Below are 22,342 nucleotides of genomic sequence, written 5' to 3' on the forward strand. Positions count from 1 at the left end.
ATGGTATGCAAAATACAAAGGTTGTTGTGAGAGTGTGTTTAATTTAATTTTTTCATGCGCTGCACACTTTTTGCAAAAAGCCTTCAAGAGTTTCCTTGAGTCACTGAGTGCATTTTCACCACCTTCAGAGAAAACTCCTCGGTTAAACTGCAATCAGCAAGCAGGTGATAATGATTATACTGATTACCTATAATTGGCAGCTTGTACCAGCAGCATTTTGTGGTATCTTCACTGGGTAAAGTTCACCTTTTCTTACTCATGGCAACATTTCAGAGACATGTTACAGCATGTCGTCTGTCGCTCTGACTCCTCAGTGATGATCTTTACAGATGTAACAGCAGGGTCGGTTAGCATTAGCCTAGCCAAAAATGCTAACAAAAGAGAAACAAATAGAGAAACACAAACTTAATCCTCTTAATCTTTCTTCTTTAAAAAGACTAATTTTATTTTCCCACAGAACCTACATTTTTTTTTTTGTCATCCAAACCTTGCAGTGTGTTCTGCTTTAGAGCAGTGGATAAATATAAATCAAACAGAGCAGGTGGATGGGAGCGCTACACAGCAAGAGCTGAGATGACCGTCAACTGTTGTTAATGTCACACCGATCCATGAGTAGAGAACCAGCTGTTTGAGCTTTTGGCTCACAGGAATGACTTAAATGTGCAGAGTTTTGTTTTTAAACTATACAGTTTAAAAACCAAATATACAGGCAGTATATTATATGCAAGCAAAACAGTTGCTCTCACTTACAACAAAATGGAAAGTCTCTAATTTTATGTTATTCTCAATTTAATGGAGAGAGGGACCAACCAAAAATCCTGAGAAAATATGTCATTGAGTGAAATATGACTTAGATCTTGGTGGAGATGGGAGGCGGGATGTGTTTAATACTACAGTTGACAGATGACAGGAGTAGTACCCAGTGTGGTCTTCTGCTGCTGTGTAGAGAGATGCTCATCTGCATACCTTGGTTGGAATTTGGTTATTTGAGTTACAGCTCAAAGCAATCTGGCCATTCTCCTCTGAACTTTTAGACCACTGTTTGTAAACCCTAGGGATGGTTGTGCAGTAAATTCACAGCAGATCAACAGTTTACTCAAACAAGCAGGTCAAGTGCCAGCAACCTTGACACATTCAAAGTCGTTTTAATAACCTCTAATCATCATTTACATGCACCGAGTTGCTACCATCCAATGAGGTCATCTGATATTTCTTGTAATCAGCAGTTGACAGGCTAACCTAACAAAGTGTTTGGTGAGTGTAGAAGTACATGTAACATTGTTGGGAATAACACTGCTCATCGTGTGATTTTTTTCATGCCACCGTGGCACTCAGACATACAATAACATTATATGAGTTACTCTGTGCTTGATAACTCACTGTTAAAAAATGAGAGAGTGTTGTCAAACCTTTGCAGTGCCTTAGCAATCTTTGAAAAACTTTTATTCTACATGGATCATGTAATATTGCAATAACATGATAACCACGAACACATTTAAAGGCTTCACTCATGTCCCACTGTGTTGGTTAGCCTGCTGTCCACTTGACAGGATGCTTATAAATTTTCTTTGTTCATTCATTTGTGTGTCATGTTGGTTTGGTGGGTTGGCTGGAGGGTTCTAGCATCCCTAAAAGAAGAGAAATAAGCTTAATGCAAAAGTGCACCTTATGTCTTTTTAGCTGGCAAGCTGGCCACAAATCACCTGGCTTTGTTAGGACTTGAAGTGTTTTTGAACCCCATAGCTTCACGGTGGACCCCACAGCATGCAGTACCTGGGGCTATGCTTACTGTTGATGACAAGTATACTGTATACCTCCTAACTGCGGGCTTTCTATGGTATTAAAATGTCTCGCTTTTGATTTCAGCACATGTTAAATGCAGGAGACGCATTCGTATGATTATTAATATTATTACGAGTTGCAAAGTCTAGTGCTTCATGCAGTGAAAGCCTTGTTTAAGGCCTTTGCCCAACACAATGAAGCATGATATCTTATTTTAAATCTTGAGCCAAAATTAATCAGGGAGAGATAATGATTAACAAGTGAGAGACTGATTACATTCTTGCCTAGTCATAACCCATCATTAATCATGATAATTTCCGTCACCCTGACACCTCGAGTGAGCGTGCCCTATTTTCTTTGATGCCATCAGGTTGTCATCAAAATCATATTAACTGGACCCCGGCTTCCTGCCTGATATGGAAATGTAGGCAGTTTGTTTTATATCTCAGCCTTGTGATATCATTTAATACCCACAGCAAGCTTGTTCTCCTTTAATGGAAAGTCCCTAAATGTTCACAGGACATTTATAAATAGAAAGATGTGTTGACTGTCGGAACAATAAAAGGGTTCGTGATTCTTTTTAGCAGTTGCAGACACAAGTGCTCAAGTGCATTTAATCAATGAAAAAACAAAACAAAATAAAACAAAACTTCATGTTTTAATTGCATCAATTAAAGGTTAGCAAGTGGAGCTTGGAGCCGGACATAAAAGATATTTTCTACAATGATGCAGGAAATATGATCCGTAATTATTATGATTGAAGCTACATATCTTCTTATAGCTTTCTATCTATTAACCTCAAATGCCAGCTTGCTGGTTTATTACACACACGCACACACACAGTTATGTTACCCCCATTCTTCCTTTAGAGGATCAGAGGTTTTTGTCGCTGTAGGTGTCAGCGATGAGTCACACTGGCAAATTACTGCATTTCAAACGGCTTTCAAATTACTTCCCTTCCAGTCGGGTGGTGCGCTGATAACTGATAACAGTTTTCACTTCAACAAGGAGTTTTGGAGGACTCATCCTTCCTTCTGTTTGTTTGCCTCAAGGTATAGCAGTGGTACAGCTTGTGCCTGTTTGCGTTTGGTCTAGACCGGCAACACACACAGGCAAGCTGTGAGCTGATGGGAAATGACCGTGTTTCTTTCCCGATCAGTTAGGATTCACAAAGGAGTTTTTTTAAAAACTTTATAATCTGAAATTTGTTGACCCTGCAGCCGAAACAAAAAAAATATCTTTTGTACTATTATAAATGAGATAAGAAAGACAATATTAAAGCTACAGTGGGTAGAAACCTAATGTTACAGCCAGATGGTTGGTGATCTGTGAAAAATGTTTCCCAACGAGATGACGAGGGGTTGCTGGCAGTTTAAAAAGAGTTTTATTGATTGCAAAGAAAATGCTACACCAAGAAACCCCTTGTGATTTCATCAGTCACTGAAGAGGTTGCTATGGTTGCCAATAGTTTGCATGGCTGACTTGTCTGTAAACACTCGCCATTTACTCTTTCAGCTGTAATGAAACTTGAAAAGGTGTGACACAAACTGGAAACAGTGAACTTTCGACTTCAAAGTAAAAGTTGTGCAAATTTCGAAAGGCACAACTTCTACTGCAGCCAAGTTGGCAACCACGGCAATCTTCTAGCAACTAAAGTAATCTCAAATAAGATTTTGGTGCAGCACTTTATACCTCTTAGTGACCAATTTTACACTAGCGACTGCTTGCACTTTTGAAAAACACACTTTTCTCTATCAACTGGTGGTTGCCAGGACATCACTGACCAAATTTAAAACTGTAAAATGACCGTAAAATTAAATCAATACTACATTTTAGTGTTACAGTTGTGCTGAGAAGTCAACACTATAAATGCACAAATAAGAAAAGCATCTTCACCTCAGTGACAACACTAACAAGGTCACTTAAAAATGAGCAGTGTAAACAAAACACGAGCAAAGCACCAGTCTGATAGCTGAAACGCACTTGGTTCATATATTTGTGTATATATGTGCAGTATTAGCAGAGGTAACATCAGCATTTTTAAGTAAAGTTTAAAAAAAAAAAGCCAACATAGCTTTAGCTATGCTGTTCACAATTACTAGTAGCCTGAAGTCTAATGCTCTATTTTAATACTAATAGAATGAATAATGTAAAATTGTGCAAACAAACAAATAAACATCTGCTGTTTACTAAGCTTCAGAATTCAGTAAAATGACAACTGCAATGGCGTCTTTTTTCTCATGAATGTAAATGAGGAACTTCTATGCTTCATTACAGCTACAGTCAAAAATAAAAGCTGCATTTTTAACAATGCATTTTCATGTTTGTATATTTAAACACGGTCTTTCATTGTTTTTTTTGGATCAATGCATAAAGATAAAATTGGCCACATTTTATAGAGAAGTTCTGCAAACCGGGCCTTGCCCACTTTTAGGACTTTAATTCGTGGCTTTGCCATCTCTGCTTTCTGGTGCAGTGATTACAAATGATGTGGATGCAAGCTATTACTCTAATAAAGTCTCAGGTTCTACTGTATTACATTAGAGGCATTTAGCTGCAGGCCGAGCATCTTGTCATGAGGCTTTGCATTGCCCTGTGTCTGCATGTGTTTTTGTCAGGGTTGGGTTCAATTCACTTTCAATAGTGTGTTTGCTGATGCATGTGCCAGATGTCTACAGGGAAGAGGCGAAGAGATTGATGGCGAGCACTGATGTCGCGCGCTCCGATATGAGTCGCCTCATCAACCTCAAATTCATTGCCTGCTTCTGGCCTCCAACACCATTCGTCACTGACGCCACCAGTTTCTCAAAGGTTGCAATGCACATTTTACAGCTAATATTCAAGGGGGTAAATGATTTCTGGGTAGCAGACAGTGAGAGAGTAGGACAACAATCACCACAATGCGCACACATTATTCACACAGAATCCACTTCCCGAGGGGTCCATGGAGTCCCACCATAACTCTTTTGAAAGGTCTAATAGGTATTTGGCATTCAGTGGCTGCTCGAACTATCATTAATATTGGTTTATAGATTCCAATATTACCCTTAACACATATTCATCAGGGTAGATGCGTTAACCTGTCATGGATTACTTATGGAAGGATGGTGTTCATTCACAGGGCTGCTCAGTGTGAACAGAAAGACATTATTCTTTGCGGGGCTGACAGAACCGATTAAGGCACCTGGGAGGATAGACGCAATACAAATATTAGGAATATTTGATTTTTCATCGTTTTAAGGCATTTTCTTAAAAGCCACTAACATGACCATATTGATTTTGCTGATTGCTCCATTTCTATTTTATTTATTTACTTTAATATCAGTGTAACATGTCTTGTGACAACTCACATCCTTGAGTGGACCCAAATGCAGGACGCCAGAGGCAGATAAAAGTTCAAATATCCAAATCTTTAATACTAGGCTTAGGGCAATAGACATTAAGGCAGTCAGTGAGGCAAGCACAAGAGGCAAGGGATGGCGAGGTCCAAAAAAACAAAACAGCCCGGGAATCCAAAAGCACACCATGCATGAAACATTCTGAGTTAAAGGTCAGTAAAACAGTACACAAAGATATAATAAAAAAAATAAACAGTCAAAAGAGAAGTGAAGAAAATTCCAGAAATACAAACTTGAGTAAGTCAAAGTTTTGGGTTTGAGAAGTAAGGAACTGGTGCAACTGGATAAAAGACAAATAGGAGGGAGTGCTAACAGAGTCACAGATTTCACCTATGGGCAAATTAGAATCACCACAATTAACCTAACCCCACTAACTGCACGTCTTTGAACTGTGAGAGGAAGCCAGAATATTCGAAGCGAACCCACGCAAACACGGGGAGAACATGCAAACTCCTCACAGAAAGACCCGGCCAGATGGTACATTTGAACTCAGGACCGTCTTGCTGTGAGGCAACAGTGCTAATGCTGATGCATTTTTTCCCAGCATGCATTAGCAGATCAAAAGCAGCATGACACAAACTGACCAGAAATGTTGGATATTAGCTGCTGTGCCCACTTTGGAAAGGTAAATTCAAAGGTGATACAAACATGCGCATACTGTAAGAAAACGTAACGCTACAATTACATATGACTTAAGCTTCCTGCATAACATGTTTGCTATGTTGCATGTGCAGTCTCCGCAAGCATTTCTGTAACAATGCAAAGGGAAAAGCTGCATCGTGTATTACGATGACATTAAGTCTGCAATACGGCAAAAGCCAGGCTTGACATCGGTGTCATTTAACGCTCGTTAAAGTCGGATTTGGTTGTAATATCACCAATTAATCTGGAGGCTTTTGAGGGCTACCGATGGGACAGGGGTTTTAAAAGATTCCGCTGTCAGGCTCTTCTACCACGTTACTTTCCATATGTAAACACAGCTGCTTAGCTATAAAAGCCAACAATAACAATGCAGCATAACAGCAGTGTGTCACCCAGCCCCAGTAGAGCAGATGTTGTTGTGCGACGCTGCGTTGAACCTTCTGACGCGAACGGTATTTGACTCACAGAGAACAACGTGGGAACGACAGGGAGTGATTCAGCTCGGTGGCTGGAAATGGCTGCTTTCTACGAAACTGGGCCATAAAGTGACAGCATCTACTTTCCGTATCCTGAGCACTGACAGAAAACTTTTGATGGATGGATGTAAAAGATTAACCTAATAATCAGCATTATTGTAAGGAGTGTAATCATATGAGTCTCCTGTGACTAAGACACGCAACATGCATATCAGATATGTGTGTAGGTTAGCGTAGCTCGCATCAAATTTTAACTTTTAAAAAGCACATGTGAAAAAAACAAAAAAACAAAAAGCCTCTGCCTCGATGAAATGGCAGATTATAGTGTGGGCGCCGGGGTCCTGCACACATCATCGAGTCCCAGCTAAGCATTGTGTTGTAGGAACCTTATGGTGCAATTACTTGTCCTTCCCTCCCCTGACAAAATGGCGTGGGCAGAAAAGCTTCTGTTAATCAGGAGCTCTATTTTATCACTTCCAGGTAGAGATCCTTTGCTGTGCGAGGTAGCTGCATTAGCACACTTGCCGAAAGATCCCCAGCCTGCCATTACTATAATTGTGGCCATAATGTCAGCAAAACCTGGGGAATTCACCAATCCGTGTCTGCGACTGTTTGAAGCGTGTCGATTTTTCAGCTCTGCCTCGCGACCCTGCAGCTCTCCTCAGTCCAATACCAACAGTGGAAAGAAAAAGTTAATTAAATGGAACAAAAGGCCAGCCACGTGTTGTCATTGCCTCTTGTCTTAGCGGTTTGTACTGGGAACCATCAGTGACAGCACGCCCCAACCTCCTCCAAAGGTTCATTTGTCTGTAATGTACATTACAGTAAGAGAGGGAAGAGTGTGTTTGTTTCCCTGCCTGTGTATGTGTGTGTGTGTCTGTGTCTGTGTCTGTGTGAGCGAAAAAGACCACATAAATGGAACTATTACTGCGAGGTGTATGTGTGTGTGTTCTCCAGTGTGTGTATTCCATTAAATGCAAGCACGGTGTACCAGTGTTAAACTATGTGAGTGGCCAAGCAGGCGGTAGAGTGTGAGTCAGTGCGGGGGTGCGGACATGGAGTGAGGGTAAGGGGCCAACTAATGCTGAGTGGCAGTTGATAATGCCAGACCGTTATATCAGCATCTGCCCTCCGGCTTCATGCTTACCTCTCTGAGCCTGCTGCTGCCGTCAAGCATTTCAACAAAGACACGCACACACAGACACACACACACGGGCGCAACGACACGGCTGCCTTGCGAATGCTTCACATTCTGCAGCAAACAGTCGCTCGCGCAGAATCTAATCAAACAGAGGTTATGTGGTGCCTCAAGCCATCGTAACAAATTACATTTTCATTTGATGTGTGCATATCTCATCTGCAAACACAAAACACATATTTCCACACAAAGACGAGTCAAACCTCACTTTAAAACAGAAACAAAGCTCCATTTTATTTTCCAGGTAGGCTGCGCGGGCTACGCGGTTGATGAAGGAGGTTTGTGAATTACCAGATTGAGTCCATCAGTTTCACTGATTTACTCGTGCAGCGGGGATCTGATTTTCATCTAAGACACAGCCACAAAACACAATCTGGCTAAACTAATAACACACAAACACTTGTACTTTTCATGTCTTTAATGAATACACTGAGCAATAACTCATGGTGCAGGCGGGAAAAGATAAGTGAACCTCTGTGCTAATGACTTCTGTCTGGAGTCAGATGTTTCAGTTAGGGAGATGGGATTGGAACTGTGTTTTTCTTGTTAATGAAGACACAAATTGTGATTACTGACAAACTCTGCGCTTCAAAAAAATAGATAGGTTGGTGTGAGTGCATCTCAATTTCACCAACTTTTACAGGACATTAGAAAAATCATTATAGACTGCAGCAGCATTTTTTTATAGCTGGGTGTTCATCACAGTAGAAATCTCACTTGGAGTGGGTAACATAGAATAAACAGACTAGGCAGCTGCTTGGGGCCTCCAAACACCCAAAGTGAATGTATCTTTTTGTGCATGTGATATATTAATAGCAATCATACAAGAGAAAGGGAAATGTTGTAATAAATATGTTTACTGACTGACAAATTATTGCTACTGGTTTAATCATTTTCACTGTCAGAGCTGGGGTCACGTTCACACAAACTGTAAATGTTTGCAAGTAGATTGTTGCAAGTGTGTGTTGAAAAAGGATTTATCCCTCTGAGGCTTAAAAGAAAATAAAAGCAAAAAAAGTGTAAAGAATAAAAGTCCATGAATAACTCCATGTTAGGTGTTTATCATGAACATTCACTAACAATAATGTTAAATAAGAAGCTTTAAACAAGCCTTCAGCTCAGCTGAGGTGTGGTGAGCTGATGTTGCATGGAAACCAGAAGCAAACTATTGTTAGCTCTCTACTTAGTTAGATTCCATTCAAATTAATTAATATAGTCTGTTTTTACATTTGCATTTGTTATGTATAAAAAGAAAAATATTCAAGCCTATGTTAAATTCTTAGTGATTGTTCTGCCCTTTGAAAAACAATTAAATTAAATGGAGTGATCCTTTAAAGCACTTTCCTGTTCCTGAGCGCTCAAAGCGCTTGATACAACATGTCTAACATTCACACGCCAATGGATGCATCGGAGAGCAACTTAGGGGTTAGTATTTTGCCCAAGCATATTTAGGATGCAGACTGGAGCCTTCAGGGATTGAACCACCAACTTTAATATTAGCAGATGACCTGCTTTACCTTTTAACTCTTTTTAACCTGCTTTAACTTGTTTGTAAGTTCCACTGTCTCCTGGTTTATTGGACACCTTTTCAACACACGTACAAATAATCAAGCGTGCTAATATAGTTGATGTTGCCAATGGGTTTAGCTGGGGGTGGAGCCCAAAATCAAATTCTGCCCAAGGCCCCATAAAACCTTGGGCTGGCCCTGCATGTGAGGAAGCAAAGAAAAACTTGCTGCACAAATTTCCTAAATTTCATAAAACACTGCACTTTATACCAGCACCAAAACCTCATCCCAACTGTGAGCATGGTGGTAGCATAACAATTTGGGCCTTACTGACTGCCAGGTGTCTGCTGCCTTAGGGAGAAAACTCAAAGCGTAACCAAACTGCTTGATATTGTTTTATATAACATGAAGAGAGATGTTTAATGAAGAGATGCTGGGAATATTCAGGAACTGAAACAGGCTTTTTTTTTTAGTGACGAGTGATTCAAAAACCCTCCTCATAAGTCCCCCTAAGCACATGCAGGAAATGTCAGGTTGATGGTTGGTGCTAAAAGAGGTTTGGCAAGTTACTAAATTCAAGCGCTGACTTTATTTTTTCCAGCCTTCCCTGTGAGTAATTACTCAAAAAAGACATGAAAAGTACACATTTTTGTGCCGTATTAGTTTAGATATTATTAAGAAGGAGATCAGGACTAATTTCTGAGTAAGAGCAGAAAATTCAGCTAATTACAGGACTGAAGACTTTCAAGACTCTAAATAATATTTGTAATTCTCCATCTGTAAAAATAACGAAGACATTTTGAATCAGGACGCTCGATAATTGCTCGATAAAGTTGGCCACATGTGACATCTGCTGCTAATATCCAATTAACCTCAGAACATCAGTGAAAATACCGAACCCCTGTCTGTGATTAACTGAACGTACAGTGCGAGGATGAATCAGACACACATACAAAGAAAACACATCCACAAACACATGCACAAGCCTTAATGCAGTGAGAACCCAACCTGTACGAGGACTGACAGCTGAATTTAGTGGCGCACAAGGCCAGAGCAGGGGCTTGTCAGTGACAAATGAAGTGTATGGAAATGAGGTTGGCTTAACGTTGTGAATCAACTTGTTTCCACGTTATCCGGCACATAAATGCCAGTAATAGCAGTGCAGTGTCTTCCTTTACCTTCAAAACAACAGGAAAACTGAGTGCCAGAAATAACTTTATATTTATCTGCCCTTGAGTCATTATGTACAAAAACGCCCCATTACGGCAGACCTTGGGAATGACTGGTTGACAGTGGAAGTGGAAGCTGTTTCTGTAATAAATAAAGCCGAATGGAAGCTGAAAAAAAGAGCAAACATTTCCTCTACAACCTGGTTGTTTACCCTAGCAGAGCTTTGATTCTTATCCTCATGTTTCAGGAAGGGCTAGTGAGGTTTAAACCTTTTGGGAGTGGGAGACAGCGCTGCAATGCTACGCCTCTTCTTGCTTTAGTATTGATAATGGAAAGCTTTTTTGCTAAGAGTGCAGCGTGCTTAACTAATGCGTGAATCATTATCGTTTAATAAATCGTGCATTAATGCACCCTGTTGGTCACTTTTGAGAGGTTTATGTGATTAGTTAACCTTGAATTAATCATCAGTTAATGAATGTTGCTTTATACATATGCCACCAAATTAGCCCGGATCCAGTTACACTTTGAAAAGGCCCCTGTCAGATCTGTGCTCTCGCCTATAGTAGGAAGAGCCCTGAGCTGTTTTGGCGCAGAGGCCAAACTGCATCAGTGTAACTTCTGCAGACATCACATGATTCACAGTGGCCCAAAAAACAAAACAAGTGAGAGTCCTTCAAAGTGTACATCTTTTCAGCTACGTGCGGTCAGTTACCCAGAGTAGGGTGGTCCTCTTCACACCACTTCCTTGTGATTGCCTTCTTGATTGCTGCTAATAGAGTGAGGTATCAGTCCTCGTGTTGTGCATTTTCGTGCCGCAGGTCATCTAAATATAGCAGCGCACACATCTCGGGTTACATTTTTCTCACCACAAGTCCTCCACAATGACAGTTGTGTGGATGAAAATTGTTGCTAGTGGTAAACCTCGCTCAAAAACATGTTTATTTTCTGTAGTGTTTAAACTTACTCTGTTTTGACATGATCTTGAGATCTCTGTTGTATGCACAGTGGTTTGGCTTCCTGATTTCTTAGTGTATGTGCATATTTGTCACACTTACAAGTTTCAGATCGTCAAACTAATTTTAGGCAGCAAGAACTGCAACCAAGCATTTGCAGTAACTGTGAATGAGTCTTTCACATCGCTGTGGAGGAGTCTTTGCTCAGTGTTCTCTGCAGCATTGTTTTAATTCAGCCACACTGGGCCATTTTTGCCTAGTGCATTTCTTACTGTTGAATCATGAATTCTGACCTTAACTGAGGCAAGTCAGGTCTGCAGTCACTTGGATGTTGCTCTGGGTTCTTTTGTGACCTCCTGGATGCGTCATTGATGCACCCTTGGAGTAATTTTGGTAGGCTGGACACTCTTGGGAATATTCACCATGAAAAGGCTCTCATTACAGATTGCTGAATTCCTAAAGTGTTAGAAATGGTTTTGTAACCCTTTCCAGACTGATTAATGGAAAGTTCCCCAGTTTCTTTCGATCTTGCCAAGATGTGCTGCTTTCTGACATCTTTTAGTCTACTTCACTTTGTCAGAAAGGTTCTATTTAAGTGATTTCTTAATTCAGCAGGGCTGGCAGTAATCAGGCCTGGGTGTGGTTAGTAAAAGTGAAAAAAAAGAGAGGGAAAAGTGGTTAATCACAGTTAATTCTTGGTTTAACAAGTATGGAGATGGAATTACTTTTTCACACAACTCTCTTTCCCTTAAGAAATGAAATCATCATTTAAAAACTGCATTTTGTATTTTCTCACAAACGGAGCAAATAATGTTTAGCAGCACTGTATATTGTCATGGGGTGTTGTGCTAGTGAGAAATTTGTTGCACATTTATATCTTGCGAATGCCACAAGAAAAAACATGCCCATGCAGGACACATCGAGTATATAAATATCTGTTCTTCTTGTCATCTTTGTCAAACTGCTCTTGTCTTTGTGACGGCTGCACTTTGTAGCCATTTCTGAACTGTACTGAATTCCTGGGACTAAGCCATTTCCTTCCATTTTTCGTAAGATATTGGTCCATCTCGCTGAACCATCATCCCAAAAACCAAGTCTGTCTATTCTACAGTGATTTGTCCACTGGCACTAGCTGTATGTGCTGGAGCAAGCTCCACTTCAACAACAGAAACATATCACGTTAAAACACCTCGCCATCCTGTGACGTGAACAAAGACTGCCGGATCTTACAGCAACACGTAGGTGTCTTCGCTTCTCAGTGTCACAAAATAGCCTTGTGTTTTTATGAGAATGCATATGGGCTCCACTTTCAGAGGCCCATTGTACGCGTGGGTCTGAAATGCACTTTTTTGTTGTATGCGACTGCATTCCAGCTAATTTAACGGTATCGACTAAATTAATGTATGAAGTTAATTGCCTGATCACATAAACACACAGCCGCTTAGTCATTCCTGAAATGGTGAGCAGCAGGAATTCATGATACATCCCGCATTCATTCATGCATATAATCATGACATATTGCTTCAGCACGTGTTTGCCCTTATCGTGAAATGTTACTGATTTATGTACAAATGGTCACTGGCTTGTATCTCCTTGGCGCAGAACAATGCTGATGAGAGGCCACATTAAGAGCACACTGAGCCGCTGACAGATGGAGAGCGGCTAGAAATGACGGGGTGGATGGAAAATTGTGCAATCCCTGGAAATTGAGAAGAAATCAAGCAGCAAAGCTACAGATGATCTGGGGCCACCTAAGACCAAAACCTAACAAGCAAGCTGCAGCGAGACATCGGCCTCTTGTCATTGATTCTTGGGAGAATGTCATCAAATGACCCTAATTGATAGCCTGTGAAAGAGGTCACTCTATTTTTTTCCCCTCCCACTCTTCTCCTGATTCTGAAACAAGCCAGAGCAAAGGAAGGAAGCAACAAGGGAGGAAGATGCAACACACCACCCTTTAATATGTGAGAAGGAAAATGGCTGCGTACCAGCTCTATCTCTACAATTTGCTCCTTTCATTGAGGAAAAGTACTATTTCATTCATGCCATTTCCGTTCATTCATCAGCTGGGGCCAGCCTAGACTCACAGTGCCATCTCCACACCAACATTCTTATCAATGGAAGTGACGTCAGCACTGCCTGCAGCTGGGGGGTGGCGGTGGGGAGGATCACGTGGTCCGCCGAGGGTATATACAATAAAGTTGCGCTGACCGTGGTGCTGAAAACATTCACTCAATTGTACATTAGCACCAGTGCTGCCGCCATACAAACACCTCACAAATAAATAAAGAGACGTTAGATTCTTTTTTGATTGTTATTTTTTTTTCCTTGATGCTGGTCACAGGCTGAAGAGTGAGAGAGAGAGAGAGAGAAAGAGAGAGGGAGGAAAGCTGAAATTCTCTCAGGTGCTTTCACTATTCATGAAATAATCTTGGCTTTATCCGTGCGTTGCGAGTTTCACCACTTCCCCACCCCCCAGTGGGACTTCAGGTAAGTGGAACGAAATCTGTCTCTGCATCATTCACAAACCATACTAACCAGATAGATTAGGACAATTTCTGACTGTTATTCAGTTCGTTATAATTCTCTGTTCATAATCACGTTTTTTTTTGTTAAAAAAAACGAGAAATAGTTCGTGTTTTTTTTTCTTTTAAATTTGCAACTTCATCGTTAGAATTAATCTATGTGCGACTGTTGCTTGTCTGATTATGAAGTAGACGTGAACTGTGGCCGTTTCTATATGGCGCTTAAATTTAGACTAATCTGTGTATGATTTCTATTCTAGGAAATCGAGCAATATATATATATATATTTATAATTTTCTAATTTTCTTTTTTTTTCAAACAGTGTTTTTATTATGACATTTACGAACAAACCCAGTTCTTATGAACGTATAGGCATGATACTAATTATTAAATGCAGTCTAAAAAATCCCCAGTAAAATATCTAATTTTGTATTTTGTTTATTTCACTCACTCGGTATGAATTAAGAATGAATCCACTGCAATGTGAAGACAATAATATTTAATATACATTTCTAGCTGCCTCTCAGAAGAGCTTGAGAAAATTTTCACGCAAGATTTTTTTTAAAAAACCTTTGAAGAATTCGCACATTTGAAAAAATGTGCAAATTTTTACGATTTCAGTATTTTTTGTTTTAACAAGCACGATTTAAACAGACGGTTTTCAGCTATTAATTCGAAATAATTTAGAATCGCAACCATTTATGAGTAGGTAGTTGGCCCTGATAAGTCGAATAATTTCGTTTCTCTTGATTTATTAAAATGAAAAAAAAAAAATCAAATTGGGTTGTGCTGCCAAAAATTTGCGCTTGTCTGCATTCCACCGCTGCCAGTGAGGAGAAACATGCTCACGCCACACAAGGACAAAGCCCTGCATCCTCACTGGCTGCGCCCTCCTGTCTTTGCGCAAAAAGGCTTTATCCTCTCAAACTTAATGCCCGGTTAATTTACAATTTGGATGGACCACTCAGGAACCGTAGGGTTAATAACTCAACCGTGGCCACCAGCTTTACGCATGACTTCCCCGAGCTTGCAGCTTTCTGTGCCAGTGTCTTGGTGACATCGCTTTGACGCATGGAATACCAAAATCACAGCAATTACGGAGACGCGAGCTCGGACCCGTTTTTGTTCTCAGTATTTCCTTTCTTTCTTTCCATCTTTCTTTCTTTTCTTTTTTTTTTTTTTTAAGAACTAGACGTTAGAAAATGGGAGGTGCGCGCGTTTTGGATGGGTTGGCTTGGAGGAAGAGGTGAGGCATTTTTAACATATACCAGAAAAAAGACGCAAATCAGTTACCGGATGCGCATTTTCGTTGCTGTTGCAAACAATTTGCTCAGTTAAATCTCGTGACCCTGACAAAATGCGCCAGGGGATGTATTATACCCAACCAGGTGATTCGTGCGGCTTAAAGATAATGAGTGGGTAATGAGTGGGTTAACGCGCGACTCGAGACAAAAAAGGCACGATGTTTAGAATCGAAACGCAGTTTCTTTGTGCGGATTATCCCCTTTCCTTTCAAAGAAACGCGCAATTTTTTTTTGTTTTCTTTTTCTTTTTTTGCGGTTAAATCAACGACTCACGATCTCGTTTCTACGTTCAGCTCAGACCTTTATCTTCATGTTTTCAGTTGTATCCAAGCTGCACAGCAGTGACACAACTGGAGCTGGAAATGTTAGAAACCACATTTTTTTTTTCAGTCAAACGCTCTATATCGAAAATAAAAGAGAGGAGAATTTGTTGCATTTGGCTGCTACGTCTGTCTGCTTTTGTCCTCAATGGTTTCTACAATAACTGGAAAACGTTTTTTTGTTTTTAATATGGTGGCCTCTTTGTGGTAAAAATATTTTGTTTGAAAAACTGGTCATTTTTCCAGGTACATTTTCTTTGAAACTTTATGGCAGGCTGGGGACTTAATGAAATATTTCTTACCAGTCAGTCCTCTCTACGTTTTGGCTTTTTCACCAAAGCTGTATGTTATTTAAATGACACTGATGCTCACGTTGCCACTGGGAGAAAACAATAAAGAAAATAAGTAACAACAACACAAAAAACATATTTGTGATTCCAGAGATAAGAAATGATGTGTGAATAAATTCTCATCCTTCTTCTGCCCTTCTCTCTCTGCCTTCTCTCCTTCTTCAGGTGCTTAACCTCCCTCCTGCCAGTTCTGCATGGTCATGACCTGTCATCACGCCCCTTCCACAGCCCACCTCATCCTATTGGTCCTGCTCATTGTCATTCCACAGTTAGCTGGCACCGCCCCTGTGTGGGGTGAGGCAGGGGAGGGTGGGGTGGAGGGGCGCACCCGGACAGATCGTAAAGAGGACAACCTTGCCCCCTTTCACTCGCCCCAGCCCCAGAGCCTCTCCAGCCCTGACAACGTGTCCCTAGACTGGGGTCGGGGCCCGGGTCAAGACAGCCAATTAGATAAAGTGACGGACCCTGCGCAGGTGCTCGCTGTTCTGCTTGAGGCCCTGGACCACCTGGGGGACAGTGAAAACCAGGCTAGCAAAAACAGAGACTGGGAAGGGGATCGGAGTCCGGAGCTGCCCTCTGCTGAAGGCTCTGAGGGTGGTGAGATAAGGAGAACGGAGCAGCCACAGGGAGAGAGGGGGGTGGAGGAGGAGAAGGAGGGGCGAGGGGCCGATAAGGCTATTGAACAGCTAAATGTAGGCCATTTGGCAGCTGCTCAGGGGGATGACTTGAAGGAGAGGGAGGGGGAGGTGGATGGAAACACAAGGTCGGAGGATCAAGGGTGGTCTGTGAAGAATGTGGGAACAGATAGCGTAAGGGAGGAGGAAAGGAAAGATGAAGGAGAGGGGCGGGAGGAGGGAAATTACTTGGAAAGTTTCTTAGATGAGGCCACGCCAGGCTCCACCTCAGAGGGAGATGACCCTTCCCTGCAGCGCAAAATAAGAGGCTACTTCCAGAACATTGACTTGGGTCTCCAAGATAATGAGATCCTGCCTCCTCTGAAGGGCTACAAAGCGTACAACACTCAGTTAGCACGTGCAGGAAAGAAGCAGCACTGGCAGGAGAACCCGTCCCGCAACAGACCTGTGAAGGGGGGCAACTTCATGGATGACTTTGAGGATGAAGGAGAGGAGCTGGAGGAGGAGGTTGAGGAAGAAGAGGAGAGCCTCTCCCACATGGAGGAAGAGGCGAGAGCACGGGCGGAGAAACAGGAGGTGCTCCGGCAGCAGGAGGAGGCCGAGCGAGCCAGAGAGGAAGAGCAGAGGCTGGCAGACATCGCCTCTGACATGTTGCTGCAGTACATGGGGAGGAAGCAGCAGTCCTACATGAAGCCCCGGCAGAAAAGCAGCATGGGGGCCGCCGGCAACACAGCTGAGGACAAACGCTCAGAGGAGGTCCTTCCTGATGAAGATGACCTGGACCAGCAAATGATTGACAGGCTTATTGAGATCAGCAGCAAGCTGCACCTGCCTGCCGATGATGTGATTGAGATTATTAGTGATGTGGAGGAGAAGAAGAAAAAAAGGAAAGAGCTACAACAACAGCCAACCAACAGCAACCCTGTTGCCCCACGCTTTAGGCCTCTGGTACCTCCTCCTCTGGCTGCTCCGCCTGTTTATCACTACACAGCCTCAAAAAACCCCAAGAAAGCCCCTTATAGGTACAACAAGTCCAACAAGAAATGGCACAAGGATAAAGTAAAGTCATACAAGCAGGACTATTGGTATAAGCCTCAGAAGCAGCTTGACTACTGGTATAAGCCCCAGAAACAGTTTTTAGCCTTCCCCTCTTATCCATATTACCAAAAGCCATATCGAGCATACTACCCAGTTTATTTCCCATATCCCAAACCACAATATTATGGGAAGCCCGCCCCCTCCAGAGACCAGACCTTCGGCCCCCAGGAACTTGACCTCCAGGCCCCGAGACGCAGACACAGGGGCGGGGGTAAGAACCGCGGACAGGGCTGGAAGCAGCAGCCACCACCACGCCTGCCTCTTACCCCTTATATCTCTAACTATATCCTTCCTCACCCACGGACCTACCAACCCCTACCCCCTCCCAAACCAATAACCACACCCAGGAGAGGCAGGCGACCCCCCTACTACTATCCACAAGTCACACCGGGAGATGACTATGAGGAAGATGGGCTGGTGCCTCAGCTGGACAGTGAGGAGGAACTGGAAAACTTTATTGAGAGGATCTACATGAAGCGCAGAATGTATTGAGAGACTTTTTTGGACACTGTCCGCTCAGAGGGACTCACAGATGTGGGATAGTTATACAGTAGCGGGAGGAAAGCTAAAGCAGAGGTGGGAAAAAAAAAGATTCAGAGAAGGTGTGTTTTGAGCCTGATGAGAAATTTCAGAAGTAAAAAGTTAGATTTATGTTGGTTTAATCACTGTATTTTTGTTGATTTTCTCAGTCAGGGAGAGGATGAAGGTGTCCTAGTTTAAGCTCCCTGTAACCATGTTCAGCCTCTTGCTCAGTTTACATTTTGAAACAGAACATACCATGGTGTATGTCTGCCTCCATTCAGGTCAATCTCTGATGTTCTTGCATATTTCAGAGATCTATAGAGGACACACGCAAACACACACACACTACACACACACACACACACTTACATAGAATCACATTGTGACACATTCACAAGCAGATGTGGCCATTGTAAGAGAACCATGTTTACAACATCACTTTGTATCTTTTGTTTTATATTCTGTACGTCACATTACAAAACTAAAGTAGTTCAATTACGTCTTATCTACACACACACGCGCACACAGAGAAAAAGAGAAAGAACACGGATATTGTCAAATGTTGACAGTATACTTTTTGTTGTATTTGATGTGTGTAGTTGCCTTTCTCATTTCTGATTGGATCAACCTTAAACAGCTGCAATTTGCAAAGGTGCCAAATACACACATTTCAGTTCGTTTGTTTTTTGTTTTTTCAAACTCAAGATTCAGATTTTTGCCTTACAAAGCACCATGGTTCTATAAGGGAAATATCATATTGCATAATTCTCTCATCATCCCAATGTAGAAACCCTGTGGACTCCAAAAGCACAAAGTTAAACACTAAACACTTCCAACCTGGTGGACTAAGGGGTTTCAAGCATTCTGGGATCCAGAAGTTATTGTGTCAACATATTTACGGCAGATCCACCGTCGCCACATCCATGCAGTGCTCCGTGACTCTGCAGGAGTGCTTCATGTTTTGGATCATTTTCTCATTGTCCATCTCCAGTTCACATTTACTTTGTTTTACGCACACGCATCATATCTATTGTGTCTATTTTTTTCCTTTATTTTTAAAAGAAAAAAAATACTTGAAATCACGCTATCTGTTCTGCAGCCTTTTAAAAACAAAAACCCAACTGATTTCCACCAAGAGGCTACAAAACATTTTGTTCATTTTTCAGAAGAAATTCATTGAAAAGTTTCAGGCCGGGGAGTCAGGGATTGTGCTTAAACCGTTAAATGCACGTCTTTCTACTTGCATCTTAAAAAATGAACAAAAAAAAAGAACAAAAAAAGAGGAAAAAAATAAAACAGTATGGAGAATTCAAAATGGTTGTCTTCTCTGAATAAACTGTGAACATAAAAAAAAAAGAAATCTCAAAGGAAGAGGGCCACTGTGTCCACAGTGAAGCCATCTGTCTTGTAAAAGGAGAGTGTTGTTGTTGATGTCACTTTAGCATTGTAAGATGTACAGTGTGAAATAAATATGCCCGTGCAATGTGTAAATAACAGCATGATGATTACTAGTTTTGCTATATGATAAAAAATAAAAGCAATTATTTTATTAAAGTTCAGTTTTTTCATGGCTTTTTGGCGAGTGCTCTGTTGTATTTGTGCCGAAGCAAAAACAGCACGAACACTTGGTTCTTTAGCTTAAAACAAAAAATAAAGAAAAAGACAGTAAATCTCAGTGACAGCCACATCAATCAAGTAAAGAAAAACCCATAGAGGGACTTTATTCTATCTCAAAAAAATCAAAATGAAGAGTAAAAAACAGGGGTGGAAAAAGGCAACAACAGCCAGACGGGAATGAAAGAGAACTAAAGAAAAGGAAAATTTCAGAAGAAGGCAGGGAAATGGTAACTGCAGTGATTGATGAGTCACATGATTGGTGGATGAGTCATCCATCTGTACACTTTACTGCGCAGGACCACACACACATACACACACACACACACACACATACATATTCTCTTTGAGCTGTATAGTAATTTAGCTGCTGGCATTTAAGATAAAGATTGAGTCATGTTTGCTTCTGCCTCGAGGCTGCCAGTCGGCCGGTGGAAAGGTGTTTGGTAGATAGGTTTCCTGCCATATCTTGTTTCCACACCTCCCCCTCACTCTCACATCACACAGGCAATATACCCTTCTGCTATAATCCCTTGAAGTGCTTCTGGTCGCCCGCTTGTTTGGCATCAAAACAAACTTTATGCATGCTGTCAGCGGTACAAACAGTGACAGTGATTAGCAGGTTGTCAATATGTTTTAATCAGGTGTTATCTTGTGAGCTTGCGCCTCGGTTTATTTGAACATTGCCTTTCATGGTGTTTCTTGGACACCATTTCATGAATCCAGACATTGGGTTACAGCTTGTAGCTTCTATCTAGATATTCACAGAATGACTGTAGGAATTATGTTCATTTGTCATTTAGCACTAGCCACTTGCATTTAAGCAGCAGTGCTAGAGAGACAAAGAACCTTGGACCCTCGATCCTAGCAGTGAGGTGATTTGGTGATCCTGATGGTGGCGAGAGCGGTGTGGGCATGCTGGTTGGTTGGTTGGGATGAGGTGGGAGGATCAGTGAGTCACTTAATTCTTTGGCAAATATGACAATGAGATTGTAAACCAGTATGTTAGACAGGGCTCTTCACCACCACCACCACCACTACCACCAAAACAGCAGATGAGAAAACATCTGACTCTTAAAGACTGAAAATCAGGAGTCCTGGAGAATCAATGGCGAGGGCCACTGAAACTGTTCAGCACCTCACTAATGGGCTTCATGGTGCTTTAGGAATATCAAAAGAATAGTTTGACATTTTGAAGAGTTTATTGCCTTTCTAATTTTGGCTAAACATAAAGAAGAAATCACAATCACTTTTTTTCTGACGCATTTTACACGCCATATTTTTATTCACGAGTCACGGTGAGTAAAACAATGTTGTGGGAAGTCTACGGTAAAGCACTACAAAGCTGTGTGAGGTCTGCTATGTCTCTCATCATTTCAATCAGTTTCTGTTTAGACTGAAGTCTACAAATGTGAAAAACATTATTATAGCAATGCTGGTGAAGAATACATGGATAAAAGACAGTTTGTTTGTTGAGTGCTCTTTTAAGCAACTTTAAGATGGGATAGTTTTATTTAAATGTAAAATGTGATTTGAATGAGTTTAACTCATAGTTTAAAGCAACATGGAAGGAAGTCTGAGATGGTTTTGACGGGGGGTGGGGTGGGGTAGTTGACAAAGGATGATGAATATGGAGCTGCCAGGCACGAGGAAAAGAGCAAGACCATCAAAGAAGATTCATGGATGTTGGGAAGGAGGATGGTTGGTATGACATGGTCAGGATAGGATGAGATGGAGAGAGCCGAAAGAAGAAGAAGAAGGTAGTTTAAGCAATAAGAGATTCCTGGCTTTTTGGAGGCAGTAGAAACAAGCACTAAACACAGCCTTGACATATTGTCTTTTAAACTGATATTTGCCTATTTATAAGCCCAGATAAACACAACGCAACACTATTATTCAGTTGATGTTTCTGGCCACCTGGCATTTAAACTGGTTTCTAACCTGAGAGTGTCACAGTTAGCAGAGAAGCTGACTGTGTGGAGTGAGGAGGTGGACCCAAATGCAGACACACGAAAACTAAACTTGATCTTAACAAAGGGCTATTTTTTACTGGAAAGGACTTTGGTCAACCATGTTGTTTTTAAAGTGCTCTATAAATAAAGTTGGATTGAATTGGATTGGATTGAAACTGTGAGTCGTTTATTGTAGGCTGGTAAAACAGTACAAAAACAAAAGGCAAAGACGAAGCTAAACAATAACCTAAACTGGGAGAACTAAGCCTAAACATAAAAAACTCTGGAACGTGAACATAGAAACCTGACGTTTGGCATCAATTCATAGACCTTGAAAGATGGAATCACACAGCAGGATGAACAGACAAGGAATGAATGAAAACACACAGACTAAATACACACAGGAGGTGATATGGGGAAGTGGAAACACATGAGAAAACAGCTGATTAGAATGAACATAATGACATCACAGGGGAAGTGAAACTAAACTCACTAAACATGGAACACCAGACCTCTTCAAAATAAAACAGGAAACATGATGAGACGCAGACATGACAACACAAACTTGACAACATAGGACACGCAGACATGAAACATATAACAGATTGTCTGTGAAGGTTCTCAGTCATCCAGGGCCTTGTAGTCTAAGGAGGTTGGAAAGAAACCGTCTAGACTTCTTTAAGTTTCCTTGAAGACGTTTCACCTCTCATTTGAGAAGCTTCTTCAGTTCTAAGAGCAATTGGTGGAGAGTCCCAGATTTAAGCCCTATGGGAGTGTCCCCAAAGGGTCATGGACCCCCTATTGATCCTCTACCTAATCACGTGAGCCAAGGTGTGAAAACGGGTGTGGGTCACAATCAGCCAAGGTTTCAGGTGAACCGATTGTGAAACTTAGG

At 41.5% G+C, this 22,342-nt stretch overlaps 1 protein-coding gene across 3 annotated transcripts in view; it reads left to right on the forward strand.

The window, feature by feature from the left end:
- si:dkey-175g6.2 overlaps window positions 1–19,435 on the forward strand; it is a 48,770-nt gene extending 29,335 nt beyond the window's left edge. For 2 of the 3 annotated variants that reach the window (XM_039617864.1, XM_039617865.1), the window contains exons 3-4: window positions 13,472–13,617; window positions 15,792–19,435. In XM_039617864.1, coding sequence (XP_039473798.1) covers window positions 15,821–17,851 — 2,031 coding nt within the window. In that variant the 5' untranslated portion in view covers window positions 13,472–13,617; window positions 15,792–15,820 and the 3' untranslated portion in view covers window positions 17,852–19,435. Of the gene's footprint in view, window positions 1–13,471; window positions 13,618–14,553; window positions 14,899–15,791 lie in introns of those variants that run through there. The other variant, XM_039617866.1, reaches the window with a different exon arrangement.
- The last annotated feature ends 2,907 nt before the right edge of the window (window positions 19,436–22,342 follow it).

Source organism: Oreochromis aureus, linkage group 10 (genome assembly GCF_013358895.1).
Source record: "Oreochromis aureus strain Israel breed Guangdong linkage group 10, ZZ_aureus, whole genome shotgun sequence".
Lineage (NCBI taxonomy): Eukaryota > Metazoa > Chordata > Actinopteri > Cichliformes > Cichlidae > Oreochromis > Oreochromis aureus.